The sequence below is a fragment of the Pongo pygmaeus genome, chromosome 18 (assembly GCF_028885625.2).
Source record: "Pongo pygmaeus isolate AG05252 chromosome 18, NHGRI_mPonPyg2-v2.0_pri, whole genome shotgun sequence".
Taxonomy (NCBI): domain Eukaryota; kingdom Metazoa; phylum Chordata; class Mammalia; order Primates; family Hominidae; genus Pongo; species Pongo pygmaeus.
The window spans coordinates 4,461,789-4,479,612 of NC_072391.2; the positions used below are offsets into that span (position 1 = coordinate 4,461,789).

General features: G+C 51.7%; 1 protein-coding gene across 5 annotated transcripts in view; it reads right to left on the minus strand.

Annotated features, from left to right (window-relative positions):
• The window catches only part of SRL (sarcalumenin), a 66,227-nt gene extending 50,348 nt beyond the window's left edge, over window positions 1–15,879 (minus strand). The window contains exons 1-3 of one of the 5 annotated variants that reach the window (XM_054455753.2): window positions 15,688–15,879; window positions 9,177–9,265; window positions 8,590–9,017 (exon numbers count right to left, since the gene is read on the minus strand). In XM_054455753.2, the coding sequence (XP_054311728.1) occupies window positions 8,590–8,611 (22 nt within the window). In that variant the 5' untranslated portion in view covers window positions 8,612–9,017; window positions 9,177–9,265; window positions 15,688–15,879. Of the gene's footprint in view, window positions 1–4,157; window positions 4,417–7,732; window positions 9,018–9,176; window positions 9,266–14,474 lie in introns of those variants that run through there. The other 4 variants (XM_054455752.2, XR_010124455.1, XR_010124454.1 and 1 more) reach the window with 4 other exon arrangements.
• Window positions 15,880–17,824: the final 1,945 nt, after the last annotated feature.

The window sequence follows — 17,824 nt, forward strand, 5'->3', positions numbered from 1 at the left end:
AAGATGGTCTCCTCCCTGCCTTCAATCCCACCTTGCTTTTCCTGTGCTTCCCCAATGACACTGATGTGTGTCCCGTTTGACTAGATTCAGTTACACGCAAGGCAGAAGACGCCTCCTCTCCCCTACTGGACTATAAGCACTGAGGACAAAATGCCTGTCTCAATTCCCCTAGTACCATACCTCAAAAACAGCAGGGATGCAGCAAACGAGGGATGGGTTCATGAACGATGGAACGCGTTGAGGTGTTTGAATGAGAGGGTTGCACACACGAGCCATGTTTACAGGTAAGGACTTACGCTGCGATGCGGCCTGGATTTGGGTTTGGGGCAGGGCATGTGCCCAGGAGAGAGAGCTAAGTCAGCCCAGGCGCTCCATCCCACAGCCACGGCCCTCCCTGCTCCCCACTGCCCCAGCTGCCTGCCTTGTTCCAGCCAGGATGCACAGGGCCTAGCCCTGTCCTTAGCCTGCAGGCCAGGTCAGAGAACGGAAGCAGCTGTCCTCCTCCTGAGTCCATAAGCTGACTCTCCCCAGCCCACTACACCCCAGCAGGCATCAAACAGCCAGCTGGATGCTACCGGCCTCATCTGGACCTCCCTCTGGGGGATAAGTGGGTAAAAGCACTGGCCAAGGAGTGGAAAGGACTGAATTCCAGCTCTGGCCTGCCATGAACTCACTGTTTGACCTTCACTGTAATACCCGGATATGGGAAAAAACCAGCAGTTCCTAAACAGCAGTTCCACAGGCCACCATGCCAGGTGCTACTTTTTTTTTTTTTTTTTTGCCTTGAGACAAGGTCTCGCTCTGTCACCCAGGCTGGAGTGCAGTGATGCAATCACAACTCACTGCAGCCTGACCTCCCAGGTTCATGTGATCCTCCCATCTCAGCCTCTTGAGTAGCTGGGACCACAGGCATGCACCCCTACACCCAGCTATTTTTTTTTTTTTTTTTTTTTTTTTTTAGAGACAGGGTCTCACTATGTTGTCCAGACTAGTCTCAAATTCTTAGCTTCAAGCGATCCTCCCATCTTGGCTTCCCAAAGCGCTGGGATTACAGGTGTGAGCCACTGTGTCTGACCAACGTGTCACTTTCTTGAGGGATGTGTTCATGAGCACGACCCAGTCTAGTGCGTTCCAGGCTCACTGTGGGACCAGATGTGCCCCACGGGCTTGCCCAGCTGCACCAAATGAGGAGTCAGGGAACCAGCTGTGGGGAAAAGGCTTCTGGGGTCTGTTCTCTCCCCAAGACCCCTGAGCTTGCTACATTTTCTCAGCAGCCCTGCCACAGTGTATCCTAGCAGCTGGGCTGCCCTGATGAGGAAACTGGAGTGCTGGCCTCTTTCCAGAAATAACCAGCCAGGGGTGGGAGAGAAAGGGGCGGGGAAACGGCTTCCTGACCGTCACTGCGCCCTTGTCTCACATGGCGGGCGCTGAGCCGTGGGCCCTCACAGAGGGGCAGCCCCAGCATGCACCAGCCCCTCACCATCAGGGTGGCCGGGTGGGGCCAGGGCAGATGGGCAAGTCTGAAGCTAGGGCTGGAGGTGGAGGAAGGATGAGATGGACAAGAATCCCCAGATCCCCAATCTCTGTATCAAGCAACAAGAAGGACAACAGGAAGCAAAGAGGTCCCAAATTCTCCCTTTAGCAATAAACACCAATGGCTTAAACCGGAAGAAATGAAATGCTTTCTCGGCAGACCTCGCTCTCCAGGGAAACCAAAAGCATAGCTCTTTGCCCTGCAAACTAGGGAAGCTCCCCCAGGACGGTCTTATCCACTGCACCCTTTCTCCTCCTTTCACACTCACCCTACAGGGAGAGAGGGGCTTGGGAGTGCAGGCAGGGTCTGTCACAGAGAGACGGGCTGAGGAAAGGAGAGGACCCTGGCCCGGGTGTGCCTGTCACTGATGTGCTGTCTGACCTCGGAAAAGTCTTCCTGTTTCTCTGGGTTTCCTTCCCTTCCCTGGACGGCGGGGAGACTGATCGAATCATTGCTAGGGGAGTTTCCCACTGCTTTAAGGAGGAACAGCCCCAAGCCGGGACTCCCAAAGAGGAGGGCCCGGTGGGTACAAAGGCCCGAGTGCAGCAGGTTGGGAGGTGGAAACCGGGAAGGCCCCACCTGGCTGCTCCTTCCCCATCCTGGCATGGGCATGGGCGATGGGTGGTCAGTGACGGAGGGGCGCTTGTCTCCTCACAGGGAGGCGAGAAGCAGGGCTGCAGAGCACACCACCCCAGGCCAGAGCAGCACGGGAGCAACAAGGAGGAAAAGCCGGAGGAGAAGCTCTGTGGGGTCCCCGGCCGAGGAAGCAGATGGGAGTGCTGAGCGAGAATATCTGCTGCCACCCAGCCAAGGAGCAAGCATGATAGGGAGGGAAGTTAGTACACAGCGGAGAGATGAGGGAAAGAGGCCAGGAGCCAAGATGTGACCTTTGGGTGGAGCGGTATTTACCGGGGTGGCACAATTCTGAGGGGGGAATCACCTAGTAGGAAGGACTGTCATGATGGGGGCGTGAGGAAGCCACCTTGTGGGTTAGAACCTGCCGGTGGATGCAGGAGGAAGCCTCTTCTGGGGTATACAGTCCACAGTGGGGCAGAGTCCTGATAAAATCCACCACGGTGGATGAAACCCACAGCCCAAGCGCTGAGCAGGAGCAAGGAGAGAGGGAAGCTTTACGCCAGAGGTTGGGCCAGGGGCAGACACATGCTGTGGGACTGAGGAAGGAAAGACAGCAGACAGAAGGGACCTTTGCACAAGCACCTGCCGGCGTCCTTTCCCCACGACAAGAGCCCCCAGCGAGGCCTGCAGAACATTCCAGATGGCCAGTTCCCTCGGTGGGAGGAAAGATAAAGGATGTCCCTAAAAGGCCAAAAATTCCTGGGGCCCAGCGTGTAGCAGCCCAGCAGCTGGGGCTGGGGGGCAGCAGAGGAGGGGCCACGAAGGGAGAGGGTGGCAGTGGCTTGGGGCTCCGGATCCAATTACGCGGCTGTTTCCATACTTAGCCGCCTGACAGCCGCCTGGAATACTCAGCACTCAAGCCGCTGCAGCCCTGCAGAGCCCAAATTAACTCAAGGACAGACAAGGGCAGGGCCCAGCAGCACATGCAGTGGCCGGAGCCCCCCACCTTACATCTTGAGTCCGCGAGAAATAGCTTTTGTTCCCACGCACTGCCTGCTCTCCTTGCAGGGACTGTGCCCCTGCAACCCCCTATTCAACCTCAAAGACCTGAGAGGCTGCACTCTGGGCCTCTCCAGTCCCAGGTACGGACCTAGACTCAGAGCCCAGCTGGGGGGAAGACTGCCGAGTCATGAAAAGACTCGGTGGGCAGTCCGGATCCTAGGGGGATCTCCAGAGCACCTCCCTAAAAGCATTCCCCAGGGGAACCTGGCCTCAGGAACCTTAGCAACAAGAGAGGTGGCAAAACAATCTGGCATCTCCTCCACAGCCTATAGATAACCCCCATGCTGCAACCCAAGCCACCAGCTCTGCTACCCAAAGTGCTGAGATATCAAAGGGAAGCCTCAGCACACAGAGCCAAGCCCCTTTTCTGATGGAAGTCCCCACCCTGAGCAGAGGCTCTACTCCAGAACGGGCCCCGTTCCTCTTCTGAATTGCATCCAATTCTGTTTCCAGCCCAACCGCCAACTCTATTTCCGATCTTATCCCAAACCAACTCCACTTCTATCTCACTGCTCCCAAAACGGTCCCCACCTTTGCCCACTGTATCCCCCTCTGTCCACCCAAACCCAGGTCTCTTGCCCGAGTGGGGCCTCCGCCTTATCTCCCACCAGGTGGGAGGGTCACCTCAACGACCTCCAGCTCCCAGACTGTGCTATTTTGTCCGTCTCAGAGGCTCCCCCGTCTTGACTTTGAGGGCCCTCTTTCCCACATCCACTGGCCAGACTCCTCTCTGACCCTAGCTCTGTTTGCCATTCCCACTTCCTCTGGCCTCCCTGAGAGCCCCGCAACTGCACTGCTTCTCAGCAGCACCCAGCTCTTTCTCTGAGGCCCCAGGCCCGGGGAAAAGAGAAGGGTAAGAAGACACCAGCCAAGAGCCAGGGTTTGCCGTCAGCCCCGACCCCCTACCCCACCCATGGTAGACAGAAAACCTTGAAGGAAGCGTCGGGGTGCAGTCTGGGCTGGGTCATGCTGGGAGGGGCCCTACCTGCTTGTCCTGAGAACAGGAGCGAGGCCAGGAGGCAGCCGAGCAGGACCAGCGCCTTCATGGTGACTGCCAAGAGAGCCCAGCTGCTCCTCGCCTCTATTTATACGGCCGGCCGTGGCAGCAGGCGGTGGAGGGAGGAGAGGGGTCACACAGTCACCAGGGCAACTAGGAGGGCGTGATGGGGAAGAAGCCCAGACCCCAGAAGGCTGTGCAGAGGCTCAGGCTGCGCCACTGCTGTCCCAGCTGCCAGGCCCCAGAAGGCAGGGCTGTGGCTGGATTCTCTTCCCCCCAACCCCTGCAGCCCTAGGATCACATGACATGGGTCACAGGGCGTGGGTGACAGGCATAAAATGGAGCATCCCTTGGGCTCAGGCGGTGGAGCTGGGAATCTCAGCCTTCCCAGAACTTGCGATAACTTGACCTGAAGTCTGGGCAGGTTAAGGACCTTGACACGCCTGCACTGGAAGGAGGAAGTTGTAAGGCCACGCAAAAGAAATCCTATTTAACAGCCACTGATCCACATGCTAGAGAGTGATCAGCTACGGCAAACCCGCAACATGTGACCTCTGAGGTCCAAGGCTGCAGCCCTGGAACAACCTTCCCAGCCTCTAGAAGAGAGAGAGCACAGACCAGAGGGAGAGGGGCACGCTGAGACACAAGCTGAGGCTGTGGTGTAATCTGGAGGATGGAGCAACAGATATCCATTTCCAATGGCCCAGGGGTTCCAGAACATTCAGTCACCTCTGCAAAGTGCTTTTTTGTTTGTTTGTTTTTGATAGAGGATCTCACTCTGTCACCCAGGCTGGACTGCAGTGGCACAATCATCGCTCACTGCACTCGACCTCCCAGGCTCAATCAATCCTCCAACTCAGCCTCCCAAGTAGCTAGGACAATAGTCCCACCATGCTGTACTAATTTTTAAAAATTTTTTGTAGACGGCCCAGAGAGCCAGTTTTAAGAAGCCAAGGGAAAGCAGGCACTTGCTTGTCTGGTCGGGGTATGGTGTCACTGTGTGGGGAAGAGGTAGAAGCCAGCCTTGGAGGAACGGAACTAAATCAGGACCAGGTAGTGGCTCATACCTGTAATCCCAGCACTTTGGGAGGCCGAGGCAGGTGGATCACCTGAGGTCAGGAGATTGAGACCAGCCTGGCCAACATGGTGAAACCCCATCTCCACTAAAAATACAAAAATTACCAGGTGTGGTGGCGGGTGCCTGTAATCCCAGCTCCTCAGGAGGCTGAGGCCGGAGAACCACTTGATCCCAGAAGGCGAAGGTTGCCATGAGCCAAGATTGCACCACTGACTCTAGCCTGGGCAACAGAGCGAGACTCTGTCTCAAAAAAAAAAAAAAAAAGAATTAGGCATCTGGTAGGCGCTTGACTTTTTTTTTTTTTTTTTAATCTTTTTTAAGAGACAGGGTCTCTCTCTGTCACCCCAGCTGCAGTAGTGACACAATCATAGCTCACTGCAGCCTTGAACTCCTGGGCTCAAGCCACCCTCTCACCTCAATCTCCGAGGGGCTGGGAATACAGGTGTGCACCACATCTGGCTAATTTTTTTGTTTGTACAAACAGGGTCTTCCTATGTCACTCAGGCTGGTCTCCAACTCCTGGGCTCAAGCGATCTTCCTGTCTAGACCTCCCAAAGCACTACGATTACAGGCATGAGCTACTGCTTTTTCAAAGACAAGGTCTTGGGCCTTTTCCTGTCGGAAGTCCCCTCTCTCTCACTAAGGAAGGAGCTGTTTTTCTTTCTCTTTCTTTTGCCTATTAAACCTCTGCTCCTAAACTCCTCATGTGTGTCTGTGTCCTAAATTTTCTTGGCGTGAGACAATGAACCCCAGGTATTTACCCCAAACAATGTAGCTGCTTCATGTTGGGAACCTCATCTGGGATCCCAAGGTACAACACTCATCAAAACGAGTCAAGAAAACTTATTGTGAACTATTTACAGCCTTTAATAATTGAATAAGGTATACTCCTGTGAAGAAAATTTGGAGCATGTTGGTTTCTCTCTGCCTTGTTTCTCCGGAATCTGGAAACTATCTCAACATCTGGTGGAGGCAAACCAGTGTTACAACCCATCAGAATGGCTGACAGTAATCAAACTCTAAACGGTGCTGCAGACAGAACCACGCATGGACATGCCTTTTTTCCGAGGACCCTTAGCTCGACCCCAGGAGGAGCCCTTAGCTTCTGTTCCCCACACAATACCCCTTTTAAGCATGAAGTAGCCAGAAAGAGTCATCATCAAACAACCCCTAAGAGCAGTTAGGGTTACCACTCCAGAGTGGGGAATGATACAGGAGTTAAGAAGAAATTACTTAGATAGTGAGGATACAGAAGTCCTCAGTAAGGTTTTCCTTTTACTGAAAAGCAGCCCCAAATCATTTTCCTTTCCAACAAAGAGTAGGCTGTAAAATCGAGCTGTAGACATAGATGCAGGCAGTTGTGCCAATCATGTTCAAAATGGCAGCTCCATCTTCCCTTCTCTGCCAGCCACGTGCACAGTAAGGAGCAGAAAAGATGGCGCTGGCCAAGGGGAAAGTTCATTTGCATGATAAGATTAGAGAGAGGAGGTCACCCTTCCCCCCACCCCAGCGCTATGTAAACATCATACCTGACTGAACCAATCTGTGCGCCCTATGTAAATCAGACACCACCTCCTCAAGCCTGACTATAAAATCCGGTGCATCCGCTGCTGGTGGCCTTTTCCTTTCAGAAGTCCCCCCTCTCTCACTGGAGACAGCTGTTTTCCTCTCTCTCTTTCTTTCTCTTTCTTTTGCCTATTAACCCTCTGCTCCTAAAAATTAAAAAAATAATAAAAATAAAAAATTTTTAAAATAAAGATGAGATCTCACTGTGTTGCCCAGGCTCCTCTCAACCTCCCAGGCTCAAGTGATTCTCCCATCTCGGCCTCCTGAGTAGCTGGGACCACAGGAGCGAGCCACCATACCCAGCTCAGCTCAGCTCAGCTCAGCCTTCAGACAGAAGCTGCCAGAGCCCTCAGCCTAAAAGTCCCCAGCCCCATTTTCAGAAGCCATGCATCGCTAGGCACACCTGCTCCTGACTGTCTCAGACTGACATTCCTCAGATGACTGGGGAGGAAATGTGTTTGAGAACAAGACGTGAGGCAGGAGAAAAACCATGTAGCCCAGCTACCCCTTTCCAATGGTCCCATTTCTGATGCCCTGGAGCCAGGGTCTGCCAGCTGCTTCTGTAAGGGGCCAGGCAGTAAATAGTTTAGGTTTTGTTGGCCATCTGCAACTCTTCCACTCTGCCTGTGTAGCTAGAGCAGCTGGCAACACAGAGATGAATGGATGTGGATGCATCCTGATAAAACTTTATTATAAAAAAGAGGCAGCAGGCTGGTTCCAAGCTGTAGTTTGCAGATCTCTGCCCATACTCTAGGGAAATCATTTGGTGAATTACTTTGTAAAGCAGAAAATCCCTTGGTAAAGGATCACCCATATCAGTGCTTTATGAATCTGGGTTTTCCTACGTCTGGCTGCTTCATGTGGGGGTTCAGAGCTAGAAAGGGGAAGGTGGTGCAATATCTTGGGGCCAGGGGATGACATGTGTGTAACAAGGCTGCTGTGGATTTGAGCCTGGGAGCACATGCTCCAGGGAGAAATATGTGAGGAGCTTCTTAATCTTTTTTTTTTTTTTTTTTTTGAGACAGGGCCTCATTCTGTTGCCCAGGCTAGAGTGCAGTGGCACAATCATAGCTCACTGCAGCCTCGACCTCCTGGGCTCAAGCAAACCTCCCACCTCAGCCTCCAAGTGGCTGGGACTATACACCTGGCCATTTTTTCTTTTTCTTTTTGTAGCAACAAAGTCTACCCACGTTGCCCAGGCTGGTCTCAAACAATCCTCCTGCCTTGGCCTCCCAAAGTGCCAGGATTATAGGCGTGAGCCTGACAAGAAGAGTTTCTGGGGGGAAAGAAGTAGGTTTAACCCTGAAAAACTTCCTCCAATCAAATGAGAAGAGGTCCCCAGAAGCGGCAAGTCAACGTCACAGTCACGAATGTTTATTTGGAGGACCTGACAGCCAGGTCTCAATTGCTGAAGTGTTGCCACAAGAAGAAAGTATTAGGCTTGTCTTGTGTGGTTCCTGAGGGCAAGGCCAGGTTTGATGGGCAAGGGCGACAAGAAACCCATTTTAGCTCAAGGTAAAGGAGGATGTTCAGGTTGAAGCTGCCCAGGAGAGGAACAGGACGGCTGATAAAGAAGTGTCCTGTCCCTGCATGGGTTCCAGCAGAGGCCAGGTATGCAGGGAGGGGCACTGCTCAAGTGCTTTCCCTCCCTGCTTGTGCTTAGTCTGATTCTAGGGAAGACCCTAGGGCTGGTGCCTCCTGGAGGCCCTCCGCCTCTGTCCCTACACCATTTCCTCCGGAATTCCGGCCTCACTGGTTTCTGCGGGAGGCGCTTACCTGCATCAAGCCTGGCCCGCATCCTTGTCTCAGGAATGTGGGCTGTCTCTAGGGTGGTGAGGGATTTATCCAGCAAGCAGCGTCCTTGAGATGAGGCTGCATCTGCCAGCGGGCATCTGGGTGGGCAGGGACTCTTGGAAAGCCAGAAGATGTGAAGGAAAGGAGAGCTTTTGCATGCCGCATCCCAGCCGTTTCAGCAAGGGTCTTGGGGGAGGGTCTGCATGAGGCTCCTCGCCTGCTTCCTTTTTTCCGCTTCACTCGCAGAGGGCTGCTCCTCTCAAAGCTCAAAGTGCTCCTCTTCTCTAATGGAGAAAATCCCTGGGGCAGGGCTCACAGCCACACGTCTGTGATCCTGGGGAAGACACGGACCTCAGTTGTCAAACAGGGCAGCCGGCCTCATAGAACTGCTGTGACGGACATGGGAGATGCTAGAGGGGTAGATATTTTAACATTTCATTGAGTTGTAACCCACATGCTGCAGGACACAGGTCATGAGTATGAGCTCACTGAATTATCACAAAGCATGAAGAGCAGGTGATGGTGGGGATGGGGAGTGAAGATGATAAGAAAGGCTACAGCCCCTTTACCGTTCTGGGCACGCACTTCCTGTGGCTCAGTCCCTCTTTGGCAGCTGACTTGTTATATCATGCCACACCTCAAACGGTTCCTCGAGGGGCTAGGAAAATCAGATTGAACAAGACAATTCAGGCCTCTGAATCCATTTGGTACTCAAGACTGACCCAGCATTAACATGTAACCCTCATTGAAATATTGTCCCATTTATCTTAGAAATCACAAGTTATCTGTCTTACAGGGACCCAAATTCCCACCCAAGCAGAAATCCCTTAACCACCAGCCATCCAGCCTCTGAATACTCCCAGCAACAGAGAGCTCACTACCAGAGAGCTACAGCTCTGCTGTTCTGAAGACTGTAGGGCCTAGAACTAGCCACAGTGCTCCAGGTCTCCTCCCAACTTCTAAGTCTCAACTTTCGGCCAGAAGCCAGGAACAGGCCAGGCGCGGTGGCTCACGCCTGTAATCCCAACACTTTGGGCGGCCGAGGCAGGTGGATCACTTGAGTGTTGCAGGCCGAAAGAGTGAGAGTCATGATCAACTCAGTATACCACTGGAGGCTACATGAGTAAACAGCAAACTGTTCTCATGAAAGCAGGATGCTGGCAAACTGACAAACTGCGTCTGCCACCCAGAAGGAATGCTGAGGGCAGTCACGACCCAGGCACAAGTGTTTCTTGTAATGAGATAATGTGAACCTGTGATCAATCAAGCAGCTGACTAATTGTTACCTCCTCCTCCCTGCTCTTTCTACCCAATGAATATGAAGGGTGGTAGAGGCTCAAGGCAGCTGCGCTTGCTCACTAGAAACAGGGAGCGCTCTTCTTCTTCCCCTGGCCCCTTCCTTTAAAACCGTTTCTTTTGTTTTAAGTTTTCATTTCTACATTCGTCCCCCTTCGTTTAGTCCCGTGGTAACCGTGGCAAACCGCGGCACTTGAGGTCAGGAGTTTGAGACCAGCCTGGCCAACATGGAGAAACCCCATCTCTACTAAAAATACCAAAGTTAGCCAGGCGTGGTGGTGCACACCTGTAATCCCAGCTACTCAGGAGGCTGAGGCAGGAGAAATGCATGAACCCAGGAGGCAGAGCCGAGTAAGCCAAGTATCGTGCCTCTGCACTCCAGCCTGGGTGACAGAGTGAGACTCCATCTCAAACAAAAAAAAAAAAAAAAAGCCAGGGACATGCACCACAAGGATCCCACGGAGAATGAGCACCACCTCTCTCCTGATCGCAACCAAGCCACCCCCTGCTAACCCTTATACCTGACATCTCCTTCTCCTACAAGAGAACAGCAGATACAGGGTCTCACTCTGTTGCCCAGGCCGGAGTGCAATGGCGTGATCTCAGCTCACTGAAACCTCCACCTCCTGGATTCAAGCAATTCTCCTGCCTCAGCCTCCTGAGTAGCTGGGATTACAGGCGCACACCACTACAGTCCAGCTAATTGTTTTGTATTTTTAGATGGGGTTCCATCATGTTGGTCAGGCTGGAGAACAGCAGAGTTTTGTCAATTCTCTTTGCAACCAGAACGTTCAGAGCACTGTCTACATCTCCCACAAGGCAGGAGACAATAGGAGAGATAATAAATGTGTATCAACAGACTAATCTCTCATGTGTGTGGCACCTGCAACCCCTGCAACCTGCAGAGATCACCTGCCTATTTATTGAGGCCATCCACCAAGACAGCCGGCACCCTGGGGAAAACTTGACTTGGGCCCCCTAATTCAGGCAACTTTGCAGCTGTCATTCTTAGCTCCTAATTTTTTATTTATTTATTTTTATTTATTTATTTTTTTTTTGGAGACAGAGTCTTGCTCTGTCGCTCAAGCTGGAGTGCAGTGGCGTGATCTCGGCTCACTGCAAGCTCCACCTCCAGGGTTCAGGCAATTCTCCTGCCTCAGCCCCCTGAGTAGCTATGACTACAGATTTTTTGTATTTTGGTAGAGACGGGGTTTCACCGTGTTGCCCAGGCTGGTCTCGAACTCCTGAGCTCAGGCAATCTGCCTGCCTCAGCCTCCCAAAGTACTAGGATTACAGGCGTGAGCCACCACGACCAGCTTTTGTTGTTGTTGTTGTCGTTGTTGTTTTGAGATGGAGTCTCGCTCTGTTGCCCAGGCTGGAGTGCAGTGGCACGATCTCGGCTCACTGCAACCTCCACCTCCCAGGTTCAAGCGATCCTCCTGCCTCAGCCCCCCTAGTAGCTGGGATTACAGGCACGCACAACCATGCCCAGCTAATTTTTGTATTTTTAATAGAGACGGAGTTTCGCCATGTTGGCCAGGCTGGTCTTGAACTCCTGACCTTGGGTGATCCACCTGCCTTGGCCTCCCAAAGTGCTGGGATTATAGGTGTGAGCCACCATGCCCGGCCAGCTCCTTTTTTTCTCAATCAGGAGTGTGGTGAGAGGAGCTGCTTTGGGGAACTCATTCCTTTCTACAGCTGCCAGATTTAGAGCTGGTCCTGCCGCAGCCCCTAGTCCTATCCCCTCCTCTGTCAGCACAGGTTCTTGTCAATCAACAGAAGAAACTTGCAACTCAGCAGGGCAAGAGGAGAAAGGAGACCAAGGCAGAGGATGATATAACGCCATCCCTGCCCAGGACCTGCAGGGCAAGGGAGGCCAAGCCGGACAACTCAACAGAGTGAAAATGACAAACGCTACAAGGCCTTACAGCATCAAGGAAAGCACAGACAGACAGCTGGTTCAAGAAAGGACAGGAGGATGGACTAGGATGGAGGGGGAAGAGGGTGGAGACACAAAAAAATCTGAAGCTAAGGACAGCATGGCCAGCTGGCTCCAAGAGGCTGAGGATTTGCATGTGCTTTACATACTGGCCTGGGGCCAGTTAGTCAACCGATAAGGAGGCCAAGGTCACAGGAAGGGACCTCTCTTCCACTCAATAGCCCTTCAAACATCTAGCAGAGCTGGGGCATCGCTCTGCTGCACGGCCAAAGACACCCCCAAATCATGGCACCAAAGGCATGTTTTTATTGTAACCCACCCAGTACCAGAAAGACATAGAGATGGCCTTTCTCTATAAAATATAGCAAGAAAGCACGAACTGGAAGTACTAGTGGAAGAAAAACAGGAAGGCACACAATATGGAACCATTCGTAAGACTAATGGGAAAAAGTGACACCATATATTTCAGTCCCTCACATGTGTGTAACTTGACCACCTGCCCAATTCACTGTCCTTAAAATAAAAGCAAACCAAATGCTTGGGAGGAGTGAAATTATTTCAACTATTGAGACTCGGCAAGAATTTCTTCTGAGAATCCTCGTAAAGAGGAAACAGATACAGTGCAAGGTAATGACACTTGAGAACATTCTTAGAGCAGACATACATTTTCCATGAAGCTTATCCCTAATAGAGACTCTTAAAATAAGGCAGGGGACCAGCCAGGCGCGGTAGCTTACGCCTATAATCCCAGCACTTCAGGAGGCCAAGGCGGGTGGATCAGTTGAGGCCAGGAGTTGGAGACCAGCCTGGCCAACATGGCAAAATCCCGTCTCTACTAAAAATACAAAAATTAGCTGGGCACGGTGGCGCATGCCTGTAATCCCAGTTATTCGGGAGGCTGAGGCAGGAGGATCGCTTGAACCCGGGAGGCAGAGGTTGCAGTGAGCCAGGATAGCACTACTGCACTCCAGCCCGGGGGACAAAAGTTAAACGTCATCTCAAAAAAAAAAAAAAAAATAGGGCAGGGGAGGCCACAGAGAACCAAGAATGCCCGGCCCCGCCTCAAAGAAATCACCCCCCAAGGAGGGTCCATGACACATGCTTAGGACACTTCTCCTGAACTGTCACCTTACATGCTGTTGGTAGGAGGGAAAATTGGTACCATGCATTTGGGGGATGGTAGCTACTAAAATCTAGTTATAATAGCCCTAAGTTGGAAACAACATAAATGTCCACCATGGGCCAGGTGCGGTGGCTTATGCCTGTAATCCCAGCACTTTGGGAGGCTGAGGTGGACGGATCACGAAGCCAGGAGTTCAAGACCAGCCTGACCAACATGCTGAAACCCTGTCTCTACCAAAAATACAAAAATTAGCAGGGTGTGGTGGTGCGTGCCTGTAATCCCAGCTACTCGGGAGGCTGAGACAGGAGAACGGCTTGAACCTGGGAGGCAGAGGCTGCAGTGAGCCGAGATTGAGCTATTGCACTCCAGCCTGGGCGACAGAGCAAGACTCCGTCTCAAAAATAAATAAATAAATAAATAAATAAATAAATATGTCCACCACTAGGTGAATGGATAAACAAACTGTGGTCTATTCATACAATGGAATAGTACTTAGCAAGAAAAATGAACATTTATGTTTACATAAAAACATAAATAAATCTCAGAGACATTGTGTTGAGCAAAAGAAGCTAGACAAAAAGAACTTATGTGTTGTATGACTGATAAAAGCTTCTAGAACAGGCAAAACTCCAGCCCGGCCAACATGGTGAAACCCTATCTCCACTAAAAAATTGAAAAATTAGGCCAGGCACGGTGGCTCACGCCTGTAATCCCACAACTTTGGGAGGCCGAGGCGGGTGGATCACCTGAGGTCAGGAGTTCGAGACCAGCCAGGCCAACATGGTGAAACCCCGTTTCTACTAAACAAAAATTAGCTGGGCGTGGTGGCGGGCGCTTGTAATCCCAGCGACTCGGGAGGTTGAGGCAGAAGAATCATTTGAACCCAGGAGGCAGAGGTTGCAGTGAGCTGAGATCGTTCCACTGCACTCCAGCCTGGACAACAACAGTGAAACTCCATCTCAAGAAAAAAAAAAAAAAATAGCCAGGCATTGTGGCACACACCTGTGGTCCCTGTTACTCGGGAGGCTGAGATATGAGAATCACTTGAACCCAAGAGGTGGCGGTTGCAGTGAGCTGGGACCATGCCCCTGCACTCCAGCCTGGGCAACAGAGCGAGACCCTGTCTCAATCAATCAATACACAACAGAGAAAACTAATATACTGTGATAGGAATTAAAACCAAGGCCAGGTGTGGTGGCTCACGCCTGTAATCTCAGATCTTTGGGAGGCCGAGGTAGGAGGACTGCCTGAGGACAAGAATTTTCAGACCAGCTTGGGCAGCATGGTGAGACCTTGTTCCTATTTTTTAAAAAAAGAGAAGAAATGAAAACTATGGTGAGATTCCACCATACACCTACCAGAATACCTAAATAATGATAAATCTGACAATACGCAACTGGAACTCTCACAAAAATGGTAGAGAATAGAGAATTACATACACATACACATAAAACATTAAAAAACGGGTAAATCTGAGTAAGTCCCATGTACAGTACCAATGTCAATTACCTGGTTTCTATGCTAACTGTAGCTATGCAAGATGTTAACACTGAGGGATACTGGGTGATCTCCCTATACATCTCTTTAAAAAAAAAAAAAAAAAAAAAGAGGCCAAGAGCAGTGGCTCACGTCTGTAATCCCAGCACTTTGGGAGGCCAAGACGGGCAGATCACCTGAAGTCAGAAGTTTAAGACCAGCCTGGCCAACATGGTGAAACCCGTCTCTACTAAAAATACAAAAAAATTAGCTGGGCGTGGTGGCGCACACCTGTAATCCCAAATAACTCGGGAGGCTGAAGCAGAAGAATCACTGGAACCCGGGAGGCGGAGGTCCACTGCACTCCAGCCTGGGTGACAGAGCGAGGCTCTGTCTCAAAAAAAAATAGAGATGAGGTCTTGCTATGTTGTCCAGGCTAGTCTAGAAATCCAGGGCTAAAGCCATCTTCCCCCTTCAGCCTCTCTAGTAGCTGAGACTACAGGTTAGAACTACCAACCCAGGCTTCTCCCTGTACATTTCGATAATTATTTCAAAACTTAAAAATCTGAAAGAAAGCAAACTGCTTGATAGTGGCAGAAAGCAAGCATGAGGGGATTCTGGGGCTTGCTGGGGGTGTTGGCTACATGGGTGTATGTTCAGTTTGCGAAAATTCACGGAGCGCCTAAGTTATGCACCCTCTTCTGAATGTGTTACCCAGTACGCCAATAAAAGGCTTTTGGCCCCGGAGAGGTGGCTCACGCCTGTAATCCCAGAACTTTGGGAGGCCAAGGCGGGTGGAGCCCCTGAGGTCGGGAGTTCGAGATCAGCCTGACCAACATGGAGAAACCCCGTCTCTACTATAAGTACAAAATTAACCGGGCGTGGTGGCGCATGCCTGCAATCCCAGCTACTCAGGAGGCTGAGGCGGGAGGCTCGCTTGAGCCCGGAAGGTGGAGGCTGCAGTGAGCAGAGATGGCGCCACTGCACTCCAGCCTGGGCGACACAGCAAGACTCTTTTAAATAAAACAGGTTTTGTTGAGTGCTGCATTGATCCGGTCCCTCCCACGCCCCCTGTGCTTCACAAAAACGTCAGGTCCGCGCTCCGCCGCGGCGGTCTCCTCCTCCGCGGGTCTGACCCGGGACTCGGCAGAAAGACGAGCAGCTCCTTGGGGCCGGGCGTCTCCCATCGCACTCAGGTTGACACGGCAGTGTTTCGGATACTTTGGGTAAAAATTAAATGTCTTACGAAAAGTCCTGTCACCCGTTTCTTGATTACTTTTTACGGCGGCTTCCAGAACCTTTCGTCAGCGCGAGCTCCGTGCCCGGAGGCCGCCGTCACCTGCTCTCCGGGAAGGCCCTGGGCAGGCAGGCAGCGCGCTGAAGGAGTCCCGGAGCAGATCGTGCGTGAGAGCGCGCGGGCGCCAGGCGTGGGGGCGGGGCCAGACGAGCGTGCTGGCGGGAGCGCGCGCGCCATAGCCTGAGGCGTCTGGGAACATGCGCAACGAGGGGACGGGCGGGGCGAGTCCAGGAAGCGGCGGGGCCGCAGCCACGCCCCTGACTTCCGCCGCCTGCGGGTGAGACCGCCTACCATCCCCGGGCGCGCTTGAGCATACAGCGGGAGGTGGGATTCCCCTGGCCCGCCCCCAAGCCACGCCTCTGGCCTATGAGAACTGAGCTGTCCCGCAGGGACCGAGAGAGGAGCCTCCGCTTTCGCAGAGGCTGGGCGTTCCAGGCGCACTGCGCCCTCTGTTGATCCTCTTAGGAGCTGCGTGGGGACTGTCGGGCCTGCCGTTTCGCACCTGGCCGAAAGGGGTCGCTGTGCCGGGCCAGATCCTATGTAAATTTAGCTGGATAATCTCAGCAAGAGAAAATTGGCCGCAGTGTGCAAAGAAGCCAGGCTCAAAAGGCTGGGTTATCCCATTTATATGACATGTTGTCACAGGTAAGACTATAACAACATAGATCAGTGGCTCCTAGGGGCTGGGTTGACCACCAAGAGGCATGGGGGGCATTGGAAATGAAGGAACTAATTCATATCTTTTTTATTTTGCTTTGGTTTTACTTATTATTTATCTATTTATTTATTTTTGAGACAGTTTCGCTCTTGTTGCCCAGGCTGGAGTCCAATGGCGCGATCTCGGCTCACCGCAACCTCCGCCTCCTGGGTTCAAGCGATTCTCGTGCCTTAGCCTCCCGAGTAGCTGGAATTACAGGCATGTGCCACCACGCCCGGTTAATTTTGTATTTTTAGTAGAGACAAGATTTCTCCATGTTGGTCAGGCTGCTGTCGAACTCCCGACCTCAGGTGATCCGCCCACCTTGGCCTCCCAAAGTGCTGGAATTACGGGCATGAGCCACCGCACCCAGCCTGTTTTTGTTTTTTTTTTTTTTATCATATCTTGATCATAGTGGTGGGTAGGAAACTATGCATTTGCGTGTAGGAAACACGCAAAACCAAAAATCAGAAAGTGTGACTTCTACTAAATGTAACTACTTTCATTTTTTATTTTTTATTTATTTTTTTATTTTTTTTTAAGATGGAGTGTCGCCCTGTCACCCAGGCTGGAGTGCAGTGGCGCAATCTCAGCTCACTGCAACCTCCACCTCCTGGGTGCAAGTGATTCTCCTGCCTCAGCCTCAGCAGTAGCTGGGACCACAGTTACTGGCATTCGCCACCATGCCCGGCTAATTTTTGTAGTTTTAGTAGAGATGGGGTTTCACCATGTTGGCCAGGCTGGTCTCAAACTCCTGACCTCAAGTGATCCGCTCACCTCGGCCTCTCAAACTGCTGGGATTACAGGCGTGAACCACTACTGTGCCCAGCCTAATTTTTGTATTTTAGTAGAGATGGGGTTTCACCATGTTGGCCAGGCTGGTCTTGAACTCCTGACATCACGTGATCAACCTGCCTTGGCCTCCCAAAGTGCTGGGATTACAGGTGTGAGCCACCACGCCCGGCCAACTACTTTAATTTTTTTTTTTATTATTACCCTTTAAGTTTTAGGGTACGGGTGGGGGTAGGGGGGAGGGATAGTATTAGGAGATATACCTAATGCTAAATTACGAGTTAATGGGTGTAGCACACCAGCATGGCACATGTATACATATGTAACTAACCTGCACATTGTGCACATGTACCCTAAAACTACTTTAATTTTTAAAAAAAGATATTAAAACCAGAAAGCAGGTGGTTGCCAGAGACTGGGAGGAGGGGGAAGGAGTGACTGCTTAATGGAGTCATTTTGCAGTGATGGACATGTTTTGGAACCAGGTAGGCTGTGTAACACTGTGAATGTATTAAGTGCCATTGAATTGTTCACTGTAAAATTGCAAGAAAACCTGCAGACTCCTGCCTTTCTGTTAAGAGTTCATGTCCACTGTCA